The sequence below is a fragment of the Coffea arabica genome, chromosome 11e, assembly GCF_036785885.1.
Source record: "Coffea arabica cultivar ET-39 chromosome 11e, Coffea Arabica ET-39 HiFi, whole genome shotgun sequence".
NCBI classification, from domain to species: domain Eukaryota; kingdom Viridiplantae; phylum Streptophyta; class Magnoliopsida; order Gentianales; family Rubiaceae; genus Coffea; species Coffea arabica.
Window position 1 is genome coordinate 15,370,202 of NC_092331.1, and position 12,901 is coordinate 15,383,102.

A 12,901-nucleotide genomic window follows, 5' to 3' on the forward strand; every position below is an offset into this window, starting at 1 on the left:
CTAATATATGCCCATTACAATTAACAATTTGACTATTTAAAAAGATATTATCAAACTAGAACTTTAAATTACTTAACATTTAAATGTATATCCAAAAAAATTAAGGTTACTAATATATTTATTTACTTTTTTATATATAGTTTATTAACCACTATGTTGTTATAATTTTAATTTGTTACTATTGCTCTTAAAAATTAATTTATTCTAAATTCTATACATATTGATTTAAATAATATATAAAGTAGTCTATGCACATGGATAATATACTTTGCTATAGCATAGATTTTATGATAATTACACGTACTACTTCCAATAACAAAAAGTAAAAAATATAGAGATAAATGAATAATAACTTTAAAAAGATTAAAATTAATATATAGATAATAATAGTAAAAAGAACAAAGTAGTTGATCACATGGGGGAAATTAAAAATATAAAGAAAAAGGATAAGTATAAAAAGAGCAAGAAATGAGAAAAAAAGAAATAAAATAATAATTAATATGGAAGCAATACTTTTGTCCTAAACATACAATAGGGGTAAAAAACTTATTTGCCGAGTTGAAGGGGGGGCAAAGTGCAACTGAAAATAAAGTACAGGAAGGTTTAATTCTTTTAAGGGTTAATTACATTTACCTCCCAGAGGTTTGACCATATTACCAATCAATCCCTGTAATTTGTCCAAATAACGGTCTCACCCTTTGAATGATCAAACATTTAACAAAAACCCCCTTAGTGCCGAAAATGCCCTTATTGAGGCCATGTTGCATTAAAAAAAGAACATATTTTTATTTTATTAACCCTGAAGCAATCCAAAAAAATAGAAAAATTTTTTGCTTATTATTTTATAAAAACCATATCTTTGCTTCCATAAATAGTTTTGAATCAATAATTATTTTAAATCTTAAAAATGAATATTAAAAATTAGATAAATTGAAAGAAAAATAAAAAAAGAAGAAATTATTTTAATTCCTGAAGTATAGTTCAAATTGAGGAAAACATGTCTTGTGCTCTCCGCAACATGCCTTGAACCACAAATTCTAACCATACTTGAGGGTTTAAAATAATTGCTTCTTTTTTATTTTTCTTTCAATTTATCTAATTTTTAATATTCATTTTTAAGATTTAAAATAATTATTAATTCAAAACTATTTATGGAAGCAAAGATATGATTTTTATAAAATAATAAGCAAAAACTTTTTTCTATTTTTTTGGATTACTTGAAGGTTAATAAATAAAAATATGTTCTTTTTTTAATGCAATATAGCCTCAAAAAGGGCATTTTCGGCATTAAGGGGATTTTTGTTAAATGTTTGATCATTCAAAGGGTGAGACCGTTATTTGGACAAATTACAGGGATTGATTAGTAATATGGTCAAACCTCAGGGGAGATAAATGTAATTAACCCTTCTTTTAATCCTTTTACATATTATTACGTTAATATCTACATTTATTGTTTTAATATCTACATATATTTTGCTAATATTCACATTCCACCCTACACGTATAATTGTCATAGAGACCCTGATATTACCACAGCATGGTCGAATAAGCGGGATTATGGACAGATACGGTTGGCAATTTTATACGGTTGTTCAGTTAATGTACTTTTTATGCGAGAAAAATGCAGTTTTGGTACCTAAACTTTGACGCACGAGCGGTTTTAGTCCCCAAATTTTGGACGAAAACAAATTTGGTACCCGAACTTTCAATTTTGAGCACATTAAGTACCCGTGACGATTTTTTCCCAAATTGTTACCGGAAAAAGCCATGTGACTGTCACGTGTCCGGCCAAAATGGAATTAAAAAAGGCAAAAAATGCAGTTTTGGTACCTAAACTTTGACGCACTAGCGGTTTTAGTCCCCAAATTTTGGACAAAAACAAATTTGGTACCCGAACTTTCAAATTTTGAGCACATTAAGTACCCTTGACTATTTTTTCCCAAATTGTTACCAAAAAAAGCCATATGACAGTCACGTGTTTGGCCACAATTGTATAAAAAAATGCCAAAAAATGTCAAATGCCATTATAATACTAGGTATTAAATTTAAGGACTAATAGCGTAATAAAGAAAAAATCCAAGGACTAAATAACATCACATGAGTCAACAAAACCCAAGAACCGATACAAATGAGCTCCAATTCCAGTTCATTAATCTAAGAATCAAGTCACAAAATTTGTCTAGAATTGGAGCTCATTTGTATCGGTTCTTGGGTTTTGTTGACTCATGTGATGTTATTTAGTCCTTGGATTTTTTCTTTATTACGCTATTAGTCCTTAAATTTAATACTTAGTATTAGAATGGCATTTGATATTTTTTGGGCCTTTTTTTATACAATTGTGGCCGGACACGTGACTGTCATATGGCTTTTTTCGATAATAATTTGGGAAAAAATAGTCAAGGGTACTTAATGTGCTCAAAATTTGAAAGTTCGGGTACCAAATTTGTTTTCGTCCAAAATTTGGGGACTAAAACCACTCGTGCGTCAAAGTTTAGGTACCAAAACTGCATTTTTGACCGGACACGTGGCTTTTTCCGGTAACAATTTGGGAAAAAATTGTCAAGGGTACTTAATGTGCTCAAAATTTGAAAGTTCGGGTACCAAATTTGTTTTTGTCCAAAATTTGGGGACTAAAACCGCTCATGCGTCAAAGTTTAGGTACCAAAATTGCATTTTTCTCCTTTTTATGCTATATGATATATGCTTATATAATTTTATTACACTCATAAATTTTATTTATATACATCATATGATAGATACAGCACACTAACTGCGCCTAAAACTCCATTCCCGAATAAGTGAAGCGAGTATTGACTATTGGTATTAGGCCAATTAATCCCGACTGGAATGAGTGCGACTCTCCATTTACTTTATACTCGAATAATTGAAGCCTGTCGCCCTTGACCTCCAAGGCTCCAATCAAGTTCTTTGTGGAAAAACCAGAAGCCACAGTACTTTTTTCCATGTACGTACGACCACACCTCCTACTGCCTACATCTACAGAAGATGTCCTTTACAATCCAAGCTTTTTGTCACACAGTCGTTAGATTATCCTTACTCTTCAGTCTTCACGGTACATAGCTGTTTCAGTGAGATCCACGCCACAAAGCTTTATTTCTCTGTTTGATCCCTCCACTTGAGCTAAAGCAACCAAGTAAGTTTTTGTGGTTAATCCTGTAAAACATGGAGTTTCTTCCCCGCCCCCCCCCCTTCTTGGAGAAGATTTCCTGTTTGAATTTTAGATATGTTGATCTGGGTTTTATGTTGTTCGACATGGTTAATATAAATTTGTAATCAGATGCGATCATCTTCACTGAGGAATCTTTAGGTGAGTTTCAGAGTTCAGATAGTTCTTTTGCAGATTTTTCTATGGTACAAAGCTTATTAGCTTCGATTAATGGACCTCAATTCTTGGAGATTTTATCTTAGCTTAGTAGAGTCATTTTCATGTACTCATATACTGTGAGAAATGACTAAATACTACGTATATACATGCATGCATGTGCAGATTAATTCTTATACAAAATATGCAGTGGTCTTTCAAGATATAACAATGATGTCTTTAGCAAGACAGATCATATTTTGAAGATTGCAGAAACATAATTTAAAAAATTTGAGCTTGTAAATAAGACTATTGAAATTTTTGGTGGCAAAAGTAAAATGTATGATTGCAATGTCTAATGCATAATGTGTTTTCAAAGTTTTGAAGGCAATGATTTAGTATCTAAATGTTTTCTTGGGTTGAAAAATCATGATACAAGTAAGACTTTTACAATTCTTAGGGACAATTGAGACTTTTGACTTGGCCCCCTTGGTTTTCTATTTATTTTCCCCCATTTATTTTGATTTATTTATATCTCAATTATCTGGGAAAACCATCAGTTTTATTTTACTTGGTTATTATACCAAAAAATCAACTCATTTGGATACCGTTAAATCAATATGTAACATGTGGATATGTGTAGAAGCTGAGAAAATTGTGGTCAATCTAAAATTGCATGGTTGAATGGCAAAATGTTGTTCATTTAATTGTTTCTGAATATAACTTATCCTAAGTATGTAGTAAATTGCTAAAGAAAAAGAAAAGGAAGAAAAATGTAGTATTTTTTATTCTTGAAAATAGCTTTTAAATTTTATTTTTCTTAGGTAAATGAAGGTCCATCTGCCATTTTTTACCACCTTCCTGTCCACGTTATAAATATTCTGGCACAGTTTTGACCGCATAAACTGCAGGCATGTTCAGCTAAGTATTTTGCATTAGGCTCTGTCTGATAGTCAAACACAAAACTTGAAATTTGTGTCGAGATTTAGCTTTTTCAGTAGACATTATAGTATACATATTTATGTGATCCAACATGTCTTGCATTAGGAGTTTTTGGCAATGTGTTGAGGGATTGGTTCCCTTCTTCCTGTGTTTGTGCATATGGCGTGATACAAGGCTGTAATTGCTGGTTAGAGACTATTAGCTGGTGGTACCTTCAAGTAAGGACAGAGAAAGTACTCTCAGATGGCAGCTTGTTCTTTTTCTCTGTTCTTCTGTAATTCCTTAATTTAGTAACATGTCTATTTATATATTTCTTAGTATTTACATGGACCGCTTTAAGTACAGTGTATGAATATTATGGTAGTGAATTTCTGGTTTTAGAGTTAAATTTTGCAATCCATTCTGGTTCTTATAGGCTAAAATCTCACACATAGAGTTTGTCATGTAATCAGAGATGAAACCTCACATGAGTTTAACACGTTATCATTTCTGTTCATAGATGCATTTCGGTGACAAAAATATGGTTTCTGGTTTGCTTTTCACTTGTTCTGATTCAGTTAGTTCAACCTGGCATTTACTCTGCTCTTGTTGATTGACACACTAAATGTTTATAACATTTCTGAGCAGGATAGCAGTGAGATTTGGGAAAATGATTGCGTTCCTCATTCATATATTGAAACGAATTTGTTGTGTTGAAGATGAAGAAAGGGAAATCAATCAATACCAGAATCTGAAGCAGAGCCACTATGATTTTCGGAGAGCTCCAAATATTGACTCTTTTCCAGGGTCTTGCAATCCTTTGGTGCAAACAACCTTTAATGAATATTTGGTCAATCAAACCTTTAATGCCAGGCCGAGTGAAGTCCTGAAATGCCCTGCTGAAATTACTCAGAACCGAAACAATTTATCATCTTCTATGGGCCACAATCCTCAAATTTGCAATAGAGGCGCCAGTATGCCAACTGAACAGAAATTGTCCTCTGGTGTATCTTCAGCTTCTGATAAATCATTTCAGTCTTCCACAAAATTGCCTCATTTACAATCCTCCAAGCTGTCACCATGTGAATCTGGCACCAAGAAGCTCCACTCATTCCTTGAAACAGATTCACCATCATCTTATACTAAGCTTGCTGACTCTTGCTCTCAAAAATCCCCTCCCTTGTCAACTAAGCCGGTCCTGTCTCTGGCATCTACAAGCTCTATCAGTCCACAGACAAAGACTGAGTATGTTTGGGTAAAAAAGGGTGTGTCATCCACATGCGTGTTTCCAAAGGATATTAGAGATTTGATTGAGAAAGACATTGTCCCAGGAGTCCTCAAGCTGCCTTTGTCTATGTCAAGATACATGGATTACTTTCAGGCTCTGTTGTATGCTGAGGACTGTCACCTTGAGGTAATGGAATTCAGCAGTTTTTCTACTATTTTTTGATCTAGCTGTAAATCCTGCTTCTTCTACATACCAATAACTTAGATGTAGATATTCTTAAAAGATGGCTGTTTAGTACTTTTCTGATTTTGACTGTTTTCACATTCCCTTAGGAATCAAATGCATCTCAAAGGATAAAAATTGAATGACTTTGAAAATGTGATGCATCTCAAGTATATAGTTTGCGTGGATTCTAAAGGTTCTATACTGCTACTGTAGATTCACATTCTTTGTGTAGGTTTTTGGAATCTCCAGTAACTAGTAAGAGAATAAATGCTTACAGGCCTTGCAGACCAGATCTGTCAGTTTTAAAAATTTGAGGAAGACATCATAGTTTACAAGCCCTGTAAACAGACCTTGTCAGTTGTAATCCTTTTCGTACTCAAGTATAGACTTATGATGGTAAATGAACTCTAGTCCTTTCAGCATAGTTTGCTTGTTTCTTGAATCTCAAAGTGGGGTACTGTGTTGGACTTTTGTTTCTGATTCTTGTAATTGCATATGTTGGCAGCTGGCAACTAGCTCTATGATTAGACATTTTTGATAACTCTGCATAAGCTTGCCCCACAGTGACAAATTCTGTTTCAGCAATGTTTTAACTTATGCCTGCTTTGTGGATGGGGAATGTTTGTGTTCAGACTTCCACTTTTGACTTGCCTTATAAAGAATTGAGGTGAATAAAATTTTTTACTTACAAAATTTACTTGATTCTGACATCTAAGCTCATAAAAAACTGATGGAATTTTTCCTGTGCGTGTACACAAAGTGGATATCCTAAGAATTTTCAGTTTTAAACCTAACTTCAAAGAGGCACTTTAAATATTAATTTGACCAATCTGTCCAACTTATTTGATCTGCTTGTAGCATAGGTTAGTGATATATATGCTGAAGGTGCTTTTTACAGTTCCAGGGACCATCCCTCTCGGATACACACCAAGATATTATACTTGGCTTTTGAACCTTAGGTTGATTCACCTTCTAAACTTGGGAGGATGTGGCTTTTGCAATTTCAATTTTCCCTGGTTGTAGAGATTAATTTCACGCATGTAATGGACATGAAACCTTCTTAATCAACTTATCCTTGTTACAAAATCCATGCTTAGACAAGTACAAAGCAAGATTCTGAAAATGTACTGCAATGGACCGGGGGAAACTTCAAAGTGCCCTGATACTGACAGAAAGATGGATTCTTGAGAATCAATGAATATCCTATCTGCAAGTCTATTCTTTTCATGTTTTAACAACTTCCAAGTTCCTAGAGAAATATGTTGCTGTAGCACTACAATATGTCCTCTGACATGCACAAGTATCCACAATAATTTTTTCAGATCTTTCAAACTGTTATTTACGTGTATTGGATGTTTCACCATTCTCTTTACTCTGTACCTGGAATTCCTCTTTCAAAAGTTTTATGTCAATTTGTACTTCAGGTTTCAGTATGCCATCCATTACTCTTTTGCATGTTTTATTATTAGTTCTTTCTGAAATCACTCAGGTGATTGGGAAGTATATGTATAACACTTTTGGCAAGTATTGTTATTGAAACAGTTTCACTAAGTTTACGGCAAGCTATAGACTCCGAAGAAAGCCTATTTATGAGGATTTACTTCATTTCTGACACATCAAGTGTCTACTAAAAATGTGGCTTTGCCATTTGTAGCGGAATTTGATTCTTTCTACTCAGTAATAATCTATGAAAGCTTATTCTTAAATATCAGTAAACAATGATCTGATGGGAAACTATAAGAAACATTCTCCTCAAAGATCAGTAAACTTTCTACGTTACAGCTACAATGGAAGACAGCTCCCATCCGTATCTTGTATTTTCTTTTTGGACCTCACTAAGCAGAATCATTTGTTTTCTATTGATCAAGTATTTGTTGCATTATTCATCATTTTTTTTATAATTTAGGCTTGCCAATTATAGTGTGTGTTGTAAGAATTCAATTTTGCTGATACAGTATACTTTTGCATCAACTCACAGAAATGGGATGGATTTGAGGTGAAGAATGTCAATCTGGAGTTGCATGAAGCATCAATATACGCAAGAAAAGGAAAACATAAAACCTTAGAGGAATCTGACCTGAAAGATGAAAAGACCTTTGTGGCATTTGAAATTGACAAGATACCTGAAAGGAGGCCATTTTTGCTGTCAAGAGATTTTGTTTCCGTACAGCCTTGTAGCCGGAAAATCGAGCCATTTCAGGTTAACTTTTAAAACTCCTATTATATTGTGGTGAAAATTCTGACTGCATAGGGCAAGTAGTTTCTGAAATTTTCTTAATGGAAGCTTTGAGTCAGTAGCTTCTTTCTAGTTGGAGTTAGATTAAAACTAAAACACACATATTTACATATACAATTACGTTTATCTGCAGAGTGAGTCAGATTATATATGTAACCACCCTTGTTTAGACAAATGTACGACCATTCAATGCCTACTTGACCATTTCAGAACGCTAAATAATTTGTCATGTTTTTAAAGCAACTCCTTGACAATTTTCACAGGAACCTCAAGTGAATTTAGTAATTTCTTTAGTAGAGAAATAGCGCTGCTCGTAGATAAGCCATTTTTTATATACCATTCTAAGTGGTGATACCATAATAATATGAATTTGACTCTTGATTTTGCATATTTGAGATTTGTATTTTGGTTGTATCAACTCTATTCTAGCATGCATTAGTCCAGTCTGTGCTTTCTATCTGCCATCACCATATGATCCTACTTAGGTTGAAGAGAAACAAAGTAAAATTTTGTGGAAAAATGATGAGTCCTTTTTGGCTACCATAAAATGGACAAGAACTTGCATCACATCTTTCAAAGTATTGTTTAGATACTGAAGGAGAGAGCATTAGCGGATCTTTTAATAGAAAAGAATCTTAGTGCAGTGCAAGGTATTGTATCCACCCTGGTTCCGAGACATGTACGACTACACATCTAACTAGGTTTTCTTCAACCAGGTGGTGTTATTGAAATAAACTAGAAAGCTACTTGAATTTGATAATCTGAAGTTTACATCAGGGAAAATATGTTCTGAAGTAGTACTTGGATTGAAGATCTGTTCACTTGTCTCATCAAATTGCTGATGTTCATCTGGTCATACTTTTTGCTGAAATCATGTTTACTTTGCTATAGGGTGTCATTTATCGTGTGGTGAAGAGCAACCTTGTATTAGCTGAATTTGGAGAAAGTTTTTACTCTCAGCATCGCTCGGAGTGCAAATATGATGTGAAATTTTCATTTAATAGAGTTTGTTTAAAAAGGGCTCACCAAGCAATTGCAGCTGTATCATCTGCTTTATTCAGGAACTTTCTCTTTCCTGATTTAGCACCAGAACATGAAGTTCTTTCTACGCAGCGTGTGGACAACAGATATCAGAAAGCTAACTTTGTTGTTCATCAAATATTGAGGCTTCAGGGTGCGCCTCCCTATCTTGTGGAGGGGCCAATGTGTATTGAAAGAGATCATTTATCAAGAACTGGAGTGGCAATTGTAGAGGCAGCACTTCAGATTCTTCGCCGTGATCCATCAAAAAAGATTCTTCTGTGTGCACCTATAAACAGAACATGCGATCTGCTCATGAGAGGCCTCAAGAAAGAGATCTCGGACTCTGATATGTTTAGGGCCAATGCTGCATTCAGGGAACTGGACGGCATTCCTGTAGATATACTACCCTCTTGTCTTTATGAGAGCCAAACAGAGTGCTTTTCTTGTCCATCGCTCAAAGAACTTGGAAAATTTAAGGTAATTTTATCCACCTTCATGAGCAGTTTTAAGCTGCATAGTGAAGGAGTAAAGGCGGGACACTTCAGTCACATTTTCCTGGTTGATGCCTCATCTGCCACTGAACCAGAGACAATGATCCCTATAGCTAACTTTGCTAATGATAAAACCATTGTTGTGGTGACTGGTGCACCAAGAAACAGTTCTGGTTGGGTTCGCTCAAAAATTGCGAGACAGAATGGACTGATGATTTCATACTTTGAGAGGCTTCGCGAGAGGGAGCTGTACAAGAAACTTAATCCAGGGGTCATAATGCAGCTGGAAGACAACTCAAATGAAAGATTTAGGTCTCTACCAGCTTTTGGGATATAAAATGACTTTGTTAATTGCAGACCAACTGGAGTTGTACATATTACGTTGGTAACGTGTGAAAGTTGTATTTTTACCAAACTGCCTTTGATAGCTAAACTGTTGGATTTCTATAGAATGTGCTAGTCTTTATTGGTATGAGGAGTTGCATTTTCTTTTGGCTGGATGATAAGCGATAACCCTTTCTTCTACCTGCAAGAAGCACCTGTTTATGATCACCAAAGTTTATTCGGATGACATCAGAAACCTCCCTTGAGATTTTTCCTAATATCACTTAATACCCTTAAAGTTTTAAAAATATCACTTACCTCCCTTATTGATTGTAAAAAGATTATATTAACCATCATTTGATACATAATTCACATATCAAATAAATGGAGCTCAAAAATTTTAAAAAAAAAAATGAAAGTCACTTTCTTATCTTTCCTTTTTCTACAACATTCTCTCTTACTCATTTTTTGGATGACTATGCAATATTTCATTTGTAAATTATAGCAAATTGGATTTTGTTTATCTTTTACTTTTTATGATTTATTTGCTTATTTTGAGTTGATTTTTATAATGATCAATATAATTTAAAAGTTTGGGCACGAGTTAAGAAGAAGTTGGGAAAAAAATATAAAGTTCATAAGAAATCGATTTAAAGCATATAGTGTTAAATTGGTGCAAATGTATTATTTTGCAAATATCTTTTTGGTTTTTTAAATTTATATTTTCATAGGCTCTAGCATTATGATGTAGTAGTACTACTAGATATTGTTTTTAAGGTGATAGTTTTCTTGAAATAAACAAATGGCCTGTTTGGAAGGTGAGGTTTTTTGGGAGTTTGTCTAAAACTTTACTATAACTTACTATAGAAGTTTTTAAAAAAATTTTTGAAATGTGTAGATTTTTTAATATTTTAAAGTGTATAGTTTAAAATTTTTGAGAAATGTTTTGAAGTTACAGTAGCTAAAATTTTTAAAAAACTTGTAGCAGACAAACTTGGCAAAAAACTTAGAGTTCCAAACTTTGATTTAGGAATATTTTTATTTAGCAAATAAAAGGGAATTTTAGGATTTTTAAAAATTTTGTTGTATAAATAACAAAAGGGAAAATGGCCAATTTCGTCCCTATACTTTTTTATAGTGTCAATTTAATCCTTATATAATTTTTTTGGCCAATTTGATACTTATACTTATTTTGCGGTACCAATTGAGGAACACCGCGGCGGCGCCACCATGTTAATTCGATTAACCTACTAATTGAGCAACTAAGCAGGGGTATTTTAGGCACTTCACCTCTTTTTCATTTTTCACCTTTTCTTCTTCATCTTGCTTATCACCATCCACAGAAGCCATAGCCGGAGTAGCAGACAAGGTCTCACTCCAACTCGAGGATAGATGCCGGTGACGTACGCGAGACCAGGCTTTCAGCAGAGTCCTCAAATACACAAGAAGGAATGTCATTTTGATTATGTGGCTAGGAAACCGCCATTGAGCTAGATTGATTATTATATTCATGATTGACATTAGAACACTTCTCAGACGCATTTTGATCAACCATGGCCCCAGCTTCAAATTCAAGTTGTTTCGCTTCATAGGCTCTTGAAGCTTCATTTATAAAATAATTACCCAACCAGATCCTCTTTCCCTTGAACGGGAAGCGATTTTCTGCAACCCATTTTCCCCATTTCCTCTGCCTGAGACCTTTGTATTTGGAAGAGGAAGGCTTTGATTGAGGTTAACTCTACAGTTTAGCTAAACTAGTCTTTTTCTTGGGGGTGTTTTTCTCCCAATTATTGCTCTCTTGACAGGAATTTTTAGCTTTCGGTGCAACAGCCATAGCCACAGGCTAACGAGGTTGCCTTTTCAACTCCACAATAGGTAGAATAATCTCCCTAAGAAATCTCTTAGGCTTCTTTTGAATCACCCTTGCATCATCTGATGAATCAGTATCAGTAGCATCCGAATCGTAACAAAAGACCCGAATCTTCGTCACGGGCTTGGTGGATTCAACCATGATTTTTGGCCTTTTGTTATGGTACTCTTGATTCAGTAAGACTTATCTCCGAGGCACTGGCATTTTTATTTTCTTTTTCTTCAATCACTCAACTCCAAAACCCTGAATCAAATACTTAGAAAATCTCCAAGAATGTGCTTGTATCCCTGCAACACAATTGAACAAAAATCAATTACCTAACATAATTTAAATTCTTCCAACAAAATAAAAGAAAAGGGGTTGTATATCAGGTATGAGGCCCTCTAAAGAATAAAAAAAGTGATAAAAATCACTTTATGTGAAGTCCCCAAAACATATTACTCCAGAACAAGTCCTTTTGGGCCTCAAACGTACTGAAACAGCTGGGAAAAGAAGAGAGAGCTCTCTGCTGGTTTGCAGAGAAGAGGGATTTCTAATTGGTGATAGCTTGTAACAGAACAGCAGAGGAAACTGAAATCCAGTAGAGATTCTTCAGCAAAGCCCCAATATTCCCAAAACTCAACAGGAATCTTGCCAACATAAATCCAGTAGGTTTAGAATTGCATCCTTCTTCGGTTCAACCCAGCAGTAAAGTGCCCAAAATACCCCTGCTTAGTTGCTCAATTAGTAGGTTAATCGAATTTACACGGTGTAGCCGCCGCGGCGTTCCTCAATTGGTACCGCAAAATAAGTATAGGTATCAAATTGGCCAAAAAAATTGTATAGGAACTAAATTGACACTATAAAAAAGTATAGGGACGAAATTGGCCATTTTCCCATAACAAAATAAGGGAGGTAAGTGACATTTTTAAAATCTCAAGGGTGCCAAGTGATATTAAGAGAAACCTCAAGAGAGGCTTATGATATTATCCAAAGTTTTGTTTCTGGCTAGAACTATTTCAACTTGCTAGCAGGTGTGCGTGTGCATGTTTTAAATATATAGTTCGGTTGAGCGTATTGGTGTATAGCACATGTAAGATTAAATCTATATTCTGTCTCAATCCCCCTCCTCTTCCCCTTCCCCTTTCCCTTTATACTCCTCTAGAATGATAATCGAGAACCAATTCAATTTTAGGTATCCATTTATTGTTTGATTTTGCTTTTCTTTTTTATAGCAATAGCATCAGTTAACAATTTTTCTTTGTTTTTGATAAAATATTTT

General features: G+C 34.3%; 1 protein-coding gene across 3 annotated transcripts; it reads left to right on the plus strand.

Annotated features, from left to right (window-relative positions):
* Positions 1 to 2,865: 2,865 nt before the first annotated feature.
* Positions 2,866 to 9,918, plus strand: LOC113718806 (probable RNA helicase SDE3). Of its 3 annotated transcripts, XM_027243722.2 has the most exons (5): positions 2,866 to 3,154; positions 4,370 to 4,482; positions 4,892 to 5,657; positions 7,675 to 7,896; positions 8,824 to 9,918. In XM_027243722.2, exons 3-5 carry the CDS (start codon positions 4,914 to 4,916, stop codon positions 9,781 to 9,783), a joined length of 1,926 nt encoding a protein of 641 aa, XP_027099523.1. In that variant the 5' UTR covers positions 2,866 to 3,154; positions 4,370 to 4,482; positions 4,892 to 4,913; the 3' UTR covers positions 9,784 to 9,918. The 3 variants fall into 3 exon arrangements, with proteins under 3 accessions (XP_027099523.1, XP_027099522.1, XP_071929098.1); XM_027243721.2 differs by lacking the exon at positions 4,370 to 4,482; XM_072072997.1 differs by lacking the exons at positions 2,866 to 3,154; positions 4,370 to 4,482 and adding an exon at positions 3,188 to 3,328.
* Positions 9,919 to 12,901: the final 2,983 nt, after the last annotated feature.

Coding starts and splice junctions, on each gene's coding strand:
- LOC113718806 (XM_027243722.2), top strand. CDS start 4,914: ATGATTGCGTTCCTCATTCATATATTGAAACGAATTTGTTGTGTTGAA. Junction 5,658..7,674: donor CTGAGGACTGTCACCTTGAG/GTAATGGAATTC, acceptor ATCAACTCACAG/AAATGGGATGGATTTGAGGT. Junction 7,897..8,823: donor GGAAAATCGAGCCATTTCAG/GTTAACTTTTAA, acceptor ACTTTGCTATAG/GGTGTCATTTATCGTGTGGT.